Source organism: Camellia sinensis, chromosome 12 (assembly GCF_055761805.1).
Source record: "Camellia sinensis isolate YWXY chromosome 12, ASM5576180v1, whole genome shotgun sequence".
Taxonomy (NCBI): Eukaryota; Viridiplantae; Streptophyta; class Magnoliopsida; order Ericales; family Theaceae; genus Camellia; species Camellia sinensis.
This window is the reverse complement of record NC_138972.1, coordinates 2,326,450-2,341,189: the sequence shown is the minus strand read 5'-3', so window position 1 is coordinate 2,341,189 and position 14,740 is coordinate 2,326,450. Positions and strand designations below refer to the sequence as shown.

At 38.9% G+C, this 14,740-nt stretch overlaps 1 protein-coding gene across 1 annotated transcript; it reads right to left on the bottom strand.

Annotated features, from left to right (window-relative positions):
• Nucleotides 1-3,849: 3,849 nt before the first annotated feature.
• LOC145804362 (uncharacterized) lies at nt 3,850-4,338 on the bottom strand. The gene has a single exon (XM_082898044.1). The coding sequence runs from the start codon at nt 4,336-4,338 to the stop codon at nt 3,850-3,852; it is 489 nt and encodes a 162-aa protein (XP_082754170.1).
• Nucleotides 4,339-14,740: the final 10,402 nt, after the last annotated feature.

The window sequence follows — 14,740 nt, the reverse complement described above, 5'->3', positions numbered from 1 at the left end:
TTTTTTTTGGTTAGGTTAGTTTACCCATCTATTCAACCTTGAACCAAACAAAATTAATTCGATTCCCATGTTTCTTAATCTAAGTAGGTTATGTTTAGTTTAGTTCTCGGTTACCTCGGCTCCATATGTAGCTTTAGATACCTAATATGGGTTTATTAGGCTTATTTGGAAGTGTTGTTTTGATTGTATTTTTTAGATTGTATCTTTGCATTTTCTCCAAGCTCAGCACTTTCTTCGAAACTTCATCCCATGCACTGTTATGATTAACTCTAGTTAGTTTGTATCGTGTTGTGTTTTGTTTATCTTTCTATTATACTTCTTTTTTTTTGTTCTCTTTCTTTCTCTCAATGAGGTTCTTTCTAGTGGCCCCAAAAAATGTTCCCATCAACACTAGTACGTGACTACATGTGTATGTAAATTGTCATTGACCTCTCAAATGTTAGACCATTTTGTGTGTTTGGATATGTTACCCAAGCTGTATCAATTTCCCTCCCCTTTTTTTTTATTTTTTATTTTATATTTTTTTTTGTATATAATTTAGCAAATATATATGTATTATATATGTACACACTCATTATTCATATAGGTTCTAATATTTAACAATATAAATATATATAGGTTATAAATTTAACTTTATGATGTGATTAAAATTGGCTTGTTAAAAGAAGAATCTTGGAAATTGCATATAAAACTCTCCCTAGTATACAAAAATAACTTCAAGAAGTTTGCATTTCTTCTAAAAATGATCACATATGTTAGATAAGCATGGCAATGATGAGCTTTAAGTTACAAACAGATTGATTTTAAATTGTGAAGTCTAGCAGATGTGAAATGTTCAAAACTTACAACTGTTGCACTTTTTTTAGATGTCATATGAAATTAGGAATATAATTTGTACTATTAATTGTCCAAATTTGGATAACAAATATATTGACTTTGCCCTATATTTTATTTGGTATCATTGAGAAAAGTGGAATTTACAATTATTATTATTATTTTGAAAGTGTTGCTCCACCTTAAGTAGAATCCAAGGCTATCTTGGGAAACTCCTCCACTAGGTAGTAGGGATGGCAATTTAAACCCGGCCCGACGGGGACCCGATCCCCCGACCCCGATTAGAATGGTTTTTCCTCAAAAAATACCCCCGTGGAGACGGGGATGGTATTTGAAATTAAATCCCCGATCAGTTTCGGGCCGGGGACGGTGATCAGTGTTCAAGCCTCGGCCCGTCCCCGTCTCCAACCCCGAATTTTCCCGAAGTAAAATTACCATTTTATCCCTCTATATATATATAAACCAACCCTTTCACTCCCACAGCACTATGCACCTCAAACTCACTCACTCATTCATTCATTTCATTATTGCCTCTCTTCTCTCTCTCTCTCTCTCTCTCTCTCTCTCTCTCTCTCTGTAAAACCCTCCGCCGATCTCCATTCTCTCATCACCGTCGATCTCCCTCCTCTCCTCCTCCCATCACTGCCGAGATCTGAGTTCACTTTTTCCGACCTCCATCACTATCTCCGACCGTCGATTGAGCCACCACAACTCCATTCCGAAGTGAGATATATATATATATATATATATGCTTTCTGATGTTCTTTCTCTTTCATTTCATATTTCTTTCATTTTATATATATGCTTTCTGATGTTCTCTCTCTTTTATATATGATATTTTTTTTTTCATTTTATTGTTGAAGGACTACTTCGTGAGATCTCGGTGATGAAGATGGTGAAACATCCCAACATTGTCCTGATTAAGATTTACTCTGCCATGGGGACCAAGATCTACTTCTACTCTTCCATGGTTCCAAGACTTTTTTGAACAGATCTGTGTATGTGTGGATTCAGATTTGGTTTTTTTTTTTTTTTAAACATATGTAAATTTTTTGATTTTTTTTTTGGATTCAGATCTTCATTCTCTGATAATCTGGATCTTTAGATATATATTTATATATATATATATATATATATGGATTCAAATCAAATCTAATTTTGTTTTGCTTTTTTTTTAAACATGTCTAAATTTTCTGTTTTTTTTTTTTTTTTGGGATTCTGATCTTCATTCTTCGATTCAAATCTTTATTCTCTGATTATTTTTTTTTTTGGCCGGGGAATTTTCGGGGTCGGGGAACCTCGATCCCTGTTAGGGGACGGGGGTGGGGACGGTGATAGGTTCCCTGTCGGGGATCAGGGACGGGGACGGGAGAATTTGCACCATCGGGGATCGGGGACGGGGGGTGTGATCTCCGGCCCCGCCCCGCCTCGCCTCGTTGCCATTCCTACTAGGTAGTTGTAAATTACATATTCTTTTTACATCTGTATGTGTAAGTGTAAATGCGTCTAATTAGAAGTCCGTAAATTTTAATCGTAAGGGAAAGCAATTAAACATTGTCTCTTCAATGGTCTACTCATTCCACACTATGCTAAAAAAAATTATGTACGAACTCAACTAAGGTTGCAAATGAATTAAACTATTTGTGAGTCGACTCGGCTTGTTAAGGGTTCGGCTCGTCTTGGCTTGGCTCAGCTCGACATGATTCGTTTAGTAAACGAACTAAGTTTGAGCTCAGCAAAGCTCGGTTTGACTCGACTTAATTCGTTTGTAGTCCTAAACTCACCTGGTATGTCAATTTATAAAAAATAAAGAGTAATGATTGAGATTCCCACCCCCACAAGATCCCCACAAATCTGTACTACTCATAATGTGGACCCTACACATATGGGCTCCACACATACATAGAAAGAGTGGATCATTTTAGGAGTGTGGGGGTCATCCTCAAAAGGGGTCTCAAACATTTTTCAAAAATAAAATAAGATTTTATGACATTACATTTCCAACAATTGGATAAATTTAGATATTGTGTCATTATACATTTATTATTTGTGTCATAAAACAATATAATTTTTTTTTAAAAAAAATAAAGAAAAGTCCCAAAATTTTGTCAATTACAACATTTAAGAATTCTATACAAGTATCCCAAAAAATAGTTTTATATCAAAATATTGTCAGCATACAATTATTAGTTTGGTCATCGGATAAACATATGTATATAAATAAGTAGGCCATGACATGGTAGTAAAACTAAAATTCAAATTATTCCTCATGTGAATTTGTCTTCTAATTTGTAAGTACTTCAAAAAAAATTACAAAGAATCAATTGAAGATAACTTAAAATCAAATTTGTATAAGCCTTTTCATTTCATGAGGGTTAAAACAACAATGAGAATTATATAAATTGTTTGTTGTATCCAAGGCTTTCAAAAATTAAAGAGAGTATGTACATTAAATTTAATAAAGATTGGCATGTCGAGAGGTAACAGATTGGCATATACCCGGACATCCCCAAGCTCGAGTTCGCAACCACAATAAACAGAAGTACAAAGCACAGAATCTCCCATAGGTGAAGATACGCATAACAAATAAGACAGTGTTTCTTCGATTTTATCTGACACCACTGTTGCTGCATTCTGCACATCTCCTGGAACCAATGCAAACACTCTGCCTTGTCTCGCTATGTCTTTATTGTTGTTAGGTTTGACCGGTGCCTTGGTGTTAGTAGTTGGTGTAGACCCTGCTGAGCTAGTAGCAGCCCTGTTACCATTTCGTTGATTCTTCTGAGGGCAATCCTTTATCAAATGACCCGTTTTGCCGCACTGATAACAGGCTCCAGACTTCTATTGGCATATCCCATGATGCCTCTTCCCACATTCCGAACAAACAGGAATCGTACCCTGATTAGGGGCAGAGGTATACGAAGTCCCTGAGTTTTGTTTCTTGTTTGGTGGAGTAGCCGCTCCCTTTGACCATTGATTATTTAGCCTCTTTCCCTTCCATTCGGCAATCCGGTTCTAAGCAGCAAGGTTTCCCTCAGCTATAACAGCCCTCTCCAGCACATCTACGTAGGTAGGCAACTTTAACATATTGACTCGATCCAGGATGGCACTCCGTAAGCCCCCTTCAAATTTTCGTGCCTTCTTATAGTCCGTGTCCACCATATGCGGTGCAAACCGGGCTAATTCTGCAAATTGGGCCTCATATTCAGCAACAGTCTTGTTCCCTTGTCTGAGAGTTTCGAATTCAGTCACCTTTTTGTCCCGCATGCTTTGGGGGAAATATTTATCATAAAACAGCCCCAGAAATCTGTCCCATGTTAACCCTGGATGGATTGTCCTCGTAAGCATCCACCACCTCCGTGCCTTGTCCTCAAGAGTAAAGGCAGCTAGTTGTACCTTTTGAGCTTCGGTGCAGGGAAAGACTTCAAATAACTTCTCTATGCCTAATACCCAGGCCTCAGCTTTCATCGGTTCTATTCCCCCTTTGAAAGTTGGCGGCTTCATCTTTTTAAACTCCTTAGTGAGAGTAATAGTTCGGTCTTCAACGTGAAAATCTTGTACTACAGGTGGAGGTACTGGTGGTGGTGGCGGTTATTGGTGAGGCTGTTGCTGTTGTTGCCGTAAAGTCTCTGCCAGTTCCATAAGCATCCTTTCCATCCTATCCAGTCGTGCTGAGGTGGCATCTTCCGCGTCTTCTGTCCTTGTTCTCACCATGATCTACACAACAATTAATCAAATACTATAGACATAATGCAACATGGTTAACATCATCAGAGTGCACTTAATGTTGCCATCGAACTTGTCTTATTAGGATGTCATGCATGAGGCCTAAAGCTTTTCTAGACACCCTACAGCTCAATGGATCCGTGTGTGAGATAGCAACTCGTGCTCTGATACCACTGTCACAGCCCAGCAACCCGCCCCTAAAGGTTCGGGCATGACCTATGCAAAAACGGACAAAAAACTGATGTACATGCCGTGCGGGGCCTTATCGGAAGCATAAAATATTCATATAACATAAATACAAGCATACTCCATTGAGCTATTTCTAACATGCCAGGATCTCATGCATTACATATATCGTCAAAAGCGGACAAAGTTTAGAACTATAGCCCTAGATATCGCGTACAACATATACATTTACAGTCCTAGCCCGATAATTGGGCATAACAAAAGGAATATGGAAGTTATGTACAACATCCGTAGATGGTTCTCAAAAGTAAACCCCATATCTTAGCAGCTTCACAAAGATAAATGGCCTGGTATGGTGCCTGGACATGTAAAGGTTGACAGAAGGGACGGCGTCAAAGTTAGGATTGACCCCCTGACTGATGACCTACAGAAACAGACAAAAATAGAGAGTGAGCCGGGCTCAATGAGTAGTAATACATCAATACATAAAAGATGCAGCATGCACTTGGTGTGTCTGATTCTGCGTTTAGTTCTTAATGGTCCTAGGCCTAATCTTGTGACATAAACATGTGGCTATAAGCCCTTGAAACGTGATGGCACGAAGCCCTTGAACATATGGCACAAGGCCCTTGCAATTCACCTGAAACTTGTGGCACGAGGCCCTTGAAATACACTTGAAACTTGTGGCACGAGGCCCTTGAAATACACTTGAAACTTGTGGCACGAGGCCTTTGTAAATGCTTTTCTTTACATGTTTTACCATTAGCATATCTTAAACATGCATAAGTACATTACATGCTTGGGACATTAACATAATTGCCTTACATGCCTTGAAACATTGACATAATTGCATAACATTACATAGGTACTACTACTCACAGTGTTGAGGTGGCGTGTTGCTTCCTTCTGGAATGTGCCCTGCACCCAATTGATACATTAGTTTTCTTTTCCTGAGTCGTACACCTTGCATGCATTTACAACCGCTTTAAAATCATCTATAAAATATTCTAAAAATACCAGAGAGACAAGCACTTAAAACTGAACCGACATTTAATTTTTCTTGAAAAGGAGTCCCCCGCTCGAGCGCCACTTTGGCCGCTCGAGCGGACTGTAAAATGCACAAAACTGCTGAGAGGTGGTTTTTCCCGCTCGAGCGGACCGAGCAGATTCTGAAATTCTGAACCTCCATTCGAGTCCCAACCTGGTATTCACTCCATTTTTACATGCAACCCAAGGTTAGGTTAATGCAATATTCCCACCTAACATCACTATAACATGGATTCTACCTTGAGTATAATAAATTAACCAAGATTAAAAGCTTCAACAAGCCATCTCTCTCTCTAATTCCATTCTTGGATTCAAGTTCTTCATATCCTTGAAACATAACACATGATATATGCATAATTCCATGAAGTGATGATAGAAAACCACAGATTGAAGTATAATTTCCTACCACACCCAATCTAGATGCCTAAGAAACCAATTGAGAGAAACCCTCATTAATCAAGCATGAATTAGACATGAATCAAACATACACAGCAATTACAAACTCTAAGTGGCCATAATAAGAAGGATTTGAGCTTACCTTGAATTCAATCCTACAATTTTGCCAAACTTTCTTGTTGAATCCCTCCTCTCCCGATTTCTCTTCTGCACTTTCTCTTCTTTTCTCCCCCAAAATGGTATTCACGTTTTTTGTGTTTTTTGACTAAGGCTCATGAAGTCTTGGAAGTATATATAAACAAGGCATATAAGACAAAAAATGAATCGTTTAACCATTCCAAAATTAAAATTTCGTAAACATGCTTAATATTACCTAAAAATTATGCTGATCACAGATATATAATCAATTTCAGCTAATTAAGCTGTTAAGGCTTCCAATTTCTAATTTAAACGTGTTAATGGTGACAGATGGTTTTCTTGTGAGACAGATAGACATTCGTAGACATGGATTTCAATTCCTTCCTTAATCATAATTTTTTTCACGGAACTACACAGTAAGCATTTAAAAGTACTAATCGAGGACTAAGAATATAACAGAAATCATGTGCGAGGGTCGGGTTATTACACTCCCCCCTCCTTAAATAAGTTTGGTCCTCCAAACTTGGGTTACCTTAGGGTTGGAACAGGTGTGGGTATTGGTGTTGCATTTCTTCCTCTCTTTCCCATGTTGCATCGATCCCGTAATGTTCTTGCCACTCAACTTTTACCATTGGAATCTCACGGGTTCGTAGTTGTTTTACTTGTCGGTCCAAAATGCGAATTGGTCTCTCCTCATAAATCAACTTGTCATTCAACTCAATTTGGTGGTAGTCAATAACATGTGACGGATCCAGAAGGTACCCACGAAGCATAGAGACATGAAACACGTTATGCACTTGACTCATATGTGGTGGAAGGACAACTCGGTAAGCTACCAGACCCACTTTTTCCAGAATTTAAAAAGGACCGACATACCGGGGTGTCAACTTACCTTTCTTTTCGAATCTTGGGTGTCCTTTCATCGGAGTGACTTTCACGAAAACATAGCTATCCACGTCAAACTCCAAATCTCTCCGTCGGTTATCAGCATAACTTTTCTGCCTACTTTGAGCAGTTTTCAACCTTTCCTGAATAACGCGAACTTTTTCAGTGGTCAACTGAACAATTTCAGGCCCTAATAAGGATTTATCTCCAACTTCAGCCCAGCACACGGGAGAATGGCATGGTCTTCCATACAAAGCTTCATAAGGTGCCATGTCTATGCTCGAATGGTAACTATTATTATACGCAAATTTTATCAACGGTAGATGGGTTTCCCAACTTTCTTGAAAATCTAGTACACACATTCGGAGCATATCCTCAAGAGTCTGTATCGTCCTCTCGGATTGACCGTCGGTCTGAGGGTGGAAAGCCGTGCTGAACTTTAATTCTGTACCCATCGCTTCCTGTAAACTTTGCCAGAATCTAGAAACAAACTTAGGATCTCTGTCTGACACAATTGAGACTGGAATGCCATGAAGCCTCATAATTTCATTTACATAAATTCCTGCTAATTTGTCTGCATTATACTGAGTTTTTACCGGCAAAAAGTGGGCGGACTTAGTTAATCGGTCCACAATGACCCAAATTGAATTCATACCTCGAGGAGTCCGTGGCAACCCCATAACAAAATCCATGGTCAAATGTTCCCATTTCCATTCTGGGATGGGGAGAGGTTGCAATAATCCAGCAGGTCTTTGATGCTCCGCTTTTACTTGTTGGCATTGCAAACACTTAGAAACAAACTCCGCGATCTCCTTCTTCATACTGGGCCACCAGAAATTCTGCTTTAAATCTCGGTACATTTTAGTACTCCCTGGATGCATTGAGAACCTTGAGGTATGTGCATCTTCCATCAGTTTTTGTTTAAGACTCATCACATTGGGAACACACAGTCGGTTTTGAAATTTAAGCACTGAACCTACTACATCGAATCCCGGTTTTGGTTTTGTTTTGAACTCATCATGTATCTTCCTCAAAGTTTCATCTTTCATTTGGTGCACTTTAATCTCTTCTAGTAAGGTTGGTTGTGCTACTATCGCTACTATGAGAGCCTTTTGACCATGTAACACAAGGTTCAATTCCACCTTATCCAATTCAATTGCCAAGTCCTTTTGTTCTGTAACCATACTTGCCATATATGCCATAATCCCCATATTTTTCCGACTGAGCGCATCTGCAACTGTGTTGGCTTTACCAGGATGGTAGTGAATCTGCAGATCATAATCTTTCAGAAGTTCCAACCACCGCCGTTGCCGCATATTTAATTCTTTCTGAGAAAAAAAGTACTTGAGACTTTTATGATCAGTATATACCTCACAGGCGCTACCGTACAAATAATGTCTCCATATCTTTAAAGCAAAGACTACTGCTGCTAACTCCAGATCATGTGTGGGATAATTCTTCTCATGGGGTTTCAACTGCCAAGATGCATAAGCGATGACTCTTCCGTTTTGCATAAGTACGCAACCAAGCCCTTTATGCGAAGCGTCACTGTAGATTACAAATCCCTCTGTACCGGATGGTAGGGCCAGAACTGGTGCTGTTGTCAACCTTGTTTTCAATTCCTGGAAAGCAGATTCTCATTCCTCTGACCATTCGAATGCAACTCCCTTTCGTATTAGTTGTGTAAATGGCACAACAATTTTAGAAAAATCTTGAACAAATCTTCTGTAATAACCAGCTAACCCCATAAAACTACGTACTTCAGTCATATCAGTAGGAGTTGGCCAATTTACGATTGCTTCGATCTTGTGTGGATCAACAGAAACTCCTTCCTTCATGATGATATGCCCCAGAAATGCCACCTTTAGTAGCCAGAATTCACATTTCTTCAGCTTTGCATACAATTTCTTTTCTCGGAGGGTTTGAAGGATCAAACGAAGATGATTCTCGTGAGCATCTGCATTCTTCGAATAGATGAGAATATCATCAATGAAGACCACCACAAATTCATCCAAATAGGGCTTGAAAATGCGGTTCATCAAATCCATGAAAGCTGTTGGCGCGTTAGTAACTCCGAATGGCATAACCAAAAATTCGTAATGACCGTACCGGGTTCGGAAAGCTGTCTTCTCAACATCATCAGCCTTGACTTTTAATTGATGGTACCCAAACCGTAGATCAATCTTGGAAAAGACTTGTCCCCCCTGTAGCTGGTCGAATAGATCATCAATCCTTGGTAATGGATACTTATTCTTAATTGTGACTTTATTAAGTTCCCTATAGTCAATACAAAGCCGGAGTGTTCCATCCTTCTTCTTTACGAACAGAACTGGTGCACCCCACGGAGACACACTCGGACGGATGAACCCCTTGTCCAATAAATCTTGCAACTGCATTTTCAATTCCTTCATCTCAACTGGCGACATTCTATACGACGTCTTCAAAATAGGTTGAGTTCCCGGTGCTACTTCAATGATAAACTCAATTTCACGGTCTATCAACTGCCCTGGTAATTCTTCAGGAAAGACGTCTGGAAATTCACACACAATTGGAATCGTATCAACAGTTCCATTCACTACTTGCCCCTCCAAAACACTGCATAAATACCCCTGACACCCTTTTTGAATTAATTTACATGCCTTTGTTGCCGAGATCAAATAAGGTGGAGAAATTACGCCATGCCCTTGTAAGGTAGACTCTAATTGTCCTGGAGGGTGGAAACTGACTCATTTAGTTAGACAATCTATCGTTGCACCATATTCACCCAACCAATCCATTCCCAGAATAATATCGAAATAAGTCATGTCGAGAGGTAACAGATTGGCATATACCCGGACATCCCCAAGCTCGAGTTCGCAACCACGATAAACAGAAGTACAAAGCACAGAATCTCCCATAGGTGAAGATACGCATAACATATAAGACAGTGTTTCTTCGATTTTATCTGACACCACTGTTGCTGCATTCTGCACATCTCCTGGAACCAATGCAAACACTCTGCCTTGTCTCGCTATGTCTTTATTGTTGTTAGGTTTGACCGGTGCCTTGGTGTTAGTAGTTGGTGTAGACCCTGCTGAGCTAGTAGCAGCCCTGTTACCATTTCGTTGATTCTTCTGAGGGCAATCCTTTATCAAATGACCTGTTTTGCCGCACTGATAACAGGCTCCAGACTTCTATTAGCATATCCCATGATGCCTCTTCCCACATTCCGAACAAACAGGAATCGTACCCTGATTAGGGGCAGAGGTATACGAAGTCCCTGAGTTTTGTTTCTTGTTTGGTGGAGTAGCCGCTCCCTTTGACCATTGATTATTTAGCCTCTTTCCCTTCCATTCGGCAATCCGGTTCTGAGCAGCAAGGTTTCCCTCAGCTATAACAGCCCTCTCCAGCACATCTACGTAGGTAGGCAACTTTAACATATTGACTCGATCCAGGATGGCACTCCGTAAGCCCCCTTCAAATTTCCGTGCCTTCTTATAGTCCGTGTCCACCATATGCGGTGCAAACCGGGCTAATTCTGCAAATTGGGCCTCATATTCAGCAACAGTCTTGTTCCCTTGTCTGAGAGTTTCGAATTCAGTCACCTTTTTGTCCCGCATGCTTTGGGGGAAATATTTATCATAAAACAGCCCCAGAAATCTGTCCCATGTTAACCCTGGATGGATTGTCCTCGTAAGCATCCACCACCTCCGTGCCTTGTCCTCAAGAGTAAAGGCAGCTAGTTGTACCTTTTGAGCTTCGGTGCAGGGAAAGACTTCAAATAACTTCCCTATGCCTAATACCCAGGCCTCAGCTTTCATCGGTTCTATTCCCCCTTTGAAAGTTGGCGGCTTCATCTTTTTAAACTCCTTAGTGAGAGTAATAGTTCGGTCTTCAACGTGAAAATCTTGTACTACAGGTGGAGGTACTGGTGGTGGTGGCGGTTATTGGTGAGGCTGTTGCTGTTGTTGCCGTAAAGTCTCTGCCAGTTCCATAAGCATCCTTTCCATCCTATCCAGTCGTGCTGAGGTGGCATCTTCCGCGTCTTCTGTCCTTGTTCTCACCATGATCTACACAACAATTAATCAAATACTATAGACATAATGCAACATGGTTAACATCATCAGAGTGCACTTAATGTTGCCATCGAACTTGTCTTATTAGGATGTCATGCATTAGGCCTAAAGCTTTTCTAGACACCCTACAGCTCAATGGATCCGTGTGTGAGATAGCAACTCGTGCTCTGATACCACTGTCACAGCCCAGCAACCCGCCCCTAAAGGTTCGGGCATGACCTATGCAAAAACGGACAAAAAATTGATGTACATGCCGTGCGGGGCCTTATCGGAAGCATAAAATATTCATATAACATAAATACAAGCATACTCCATTGAGCTATTTCTAACATGCCAGGATCTCATGCATTACATATATCGTCAAAAGCGGACAAAGTTTAGAACTATAGCCCTAGATATCGCGTACAACATATACATTTACAGTCCTAGCCCGATAATTGGGCATAACAAAAGGAATATGGAAGTTATGTACAACATCCGTAGATGGTTCTCAAAAGTAAACCCCATATCTTAGCAGCTTCACAAAGATAAATGGCCTGGTATGGTGCCTGGACATGTAAAGGTTGACAGAAGGGACGGCGTCAAAGTTAGGATTGACCCCCTGACTGATGACCTACAGAAACAGACAAAAATAGAGAGTGAGCCGGGCTTAATGAGTAGTAATACATCAATACATAAAAGATGCAGCATGCACTTGGTGTGTCTGATTCTGCGTTTAGTTCTTAATGGTCCTAGGCCTAATCTTGTGACATAAACATGTGGCTATAAGCCCTTGAAACGTGATGGCACGAAGCCCTTGAACATATGGCACAAGGCCCTTGCAATTCACCTGAAACTTGTGGCACGAGGCCCTTGAAATACACTTGAAACTTGTGGCACGAGGCCCTTGTAAATGCTTTTCTTTACATGTTTTACCATTAGCATATCTTAAACATGCATAAGTACATTACATGCTTGGGACATTAACATAATTGCCTTACATGCCTTGAAACATTGACATAATTGCATAACATTACATAGGTACTACTACTCACAGTGTTGAGGTGGCGTGTTGCTTCCTTCTGGAATGTGCCCTGCACCCAATTAATACATTAGTTTTCTTTTCTTGAGTCGTACACCTTGCATGCATTTACAACCGCTTTAAAATCATCTATAAAATATTCTAAAAATACCAGAGAGACAAGCACTTAAAACTGAACCGACATTTAATTTTTCTTGAAAAAGAGTCCCCCGCTCGAGCGCCACTTTGGCCGCTCGAGCGGACTGTAAAATGCACAAAATTGCTGAGATGTGGTTTTTCCCGCTCGAGCGGACTTTCCACCGCTCGAGCGGACCGAGCAGATTCTGAAATTCTGAACCTCCATTCGAGTCCCAACCTGGTATTCACTACATTTTTACATGCAACCCAAGGTTAGGTTAATGCAATATTCCCACCTAACATCACTATAACATGGATTCTACCTTGAGTATAATAAATTAACCAAGATTAAAAGCTTCAACAAGCCATCTCTCTCTCTAATTCCATTCTTGGATTCAAGTTCTTCATATCCTTGAAACATAACACATGATATATGCATAATTCCATGAAGTGATGATAGAAAACCACAGATTGAAGTATAATTTCCTACCACACCCAATCTAGATGCCTAAGAAACCAATTGAGAGAAACCCTCATTAATCAAGCATGAATTAGACATGAATCAAACATACACAGCAATTACAAACTCTAAGTGGCCATAATAAGAAGGATTTGAGCTTACCTTGAATTCAATCCTACAATTTTGCCAAACTTTCTTGTTGAATCCCTCCTCTCCCGATTTCTCTTCTTCACTTTCTCTTCTTTTCTCCCCCAAAATGGTATTCACATTTTTTGTGTTTTTTGACTAAGGCTCATGAAGTCTTGGAAGTATATATAAACAAGGCATATAAGACAAAAAATGAATCGTTTAACCATTCCAAAATTAAAATTTCGTAAACATGCTTAATATTACCTAAAAATTATGCTGATCACAGATATATAATCAATTTCAGCTAATTAAGCTGTTAAGGCTTCCAATTTCTAATTTAAACGTGTTAATGGTGACAGATGGTTTTCTTGTGAGACAGATAGACATTCGTAGACATGGATTTCACTTCCTTCCTTAATCATAATTTTTTTTACGGAACTACACAGTAAGCATTTAAAAGTACTAATCGAGGACTAAGAATATAACAGAAATCATGTGCGAGGGTCGGGTTATTACATAGCACGAGTCCGGATCCTCTCCAGCCACTCTCTCCGGCTGTTCCTCCGGGTGACAGCTCAGATAGAACCACGTAACCTTACAAGAAATGCATGGTTCTGATTTGTTTCTTTAAACAAAAAAATTTCAAAACATACCCACACTGAATCATTCCCTTTTTCTCTGACCCTTCTCTCTCTCCCTTACTGCACGCACACGTCATGGGTCACACATCCCATCACACTCTCTCTCTCTCTCTATCTCTCTCTTCTAATAAAAAATTAAAAATTATTTTAATCTTTTTCATTTTATTTTCATAATATATATATATATATATAATTTTTAATATAAAATTTTAATTTTATAAAATTAATATCATTGAAAATATACCTTTAAAATGAGATTAATATTAAATATATTTAATAAAAATTTAAAATAAATAAAAACTAATTACGATGTTTAGTTATATTTTAAAATTATTATTTTTTAAATATAAAAATTAATTTGATGAAATAAACACACAAAAATCATATACTTTTGAAATTCTCAAAAACAATCTTCATTTCAAAAAAAAAAATTAAAAATAATGACTTTTAATTTAATTTTATTGACCAAACGGGTTTATAATTTTTTTAAAGGAAATAAAAAAATTTCCATCTTTGATTTACACCTATGCATAAATTGAATTTGTGTTTTAAAGAAAATAAAAAATTTACATTTATGCACAAAAGTCATTATTTTTATATATTTTTTTTGGAATGAAGATTATTTTTAAGAATTTCAAAAATATAGGATTTGTGTGTTTATTTTCATCAAAATAATTTCTATATTTTAAAAGTAATACTTTGAAAGCATAACTAAATATAGTAATTGTTGGAAATGGTTATAAATTCTGGGTAAAATTAGAATTTTATTCTAAGTTCGGTCTATTTTTTAGGTGGGCCCCGTGCGTCGATTTTCACGAGTCAAAGTGGTAACGCGTTCTATGCCGCGTTGTGATTCACGTGGTATATTTGGTTGCTCAAAACCATTACCGAGTGAATAGGAAATTGAAGCCAAAGTGTGCTCCATGGAAATGGAGTTTTGGTAGAAATTCCTTAAGGTTGTAAAATGGCTTGTCCCACATTGATTTGGTGGGAAGTTTTGAATGGGTTTATAAGGCTTGGGTTTGGTACTTGGGGTGTGCCCCAAGGGGTACCCAACTGTTTTAGAGGGAGAGGTTATGGGGAAAATGGGCTAGACCCATTGGAC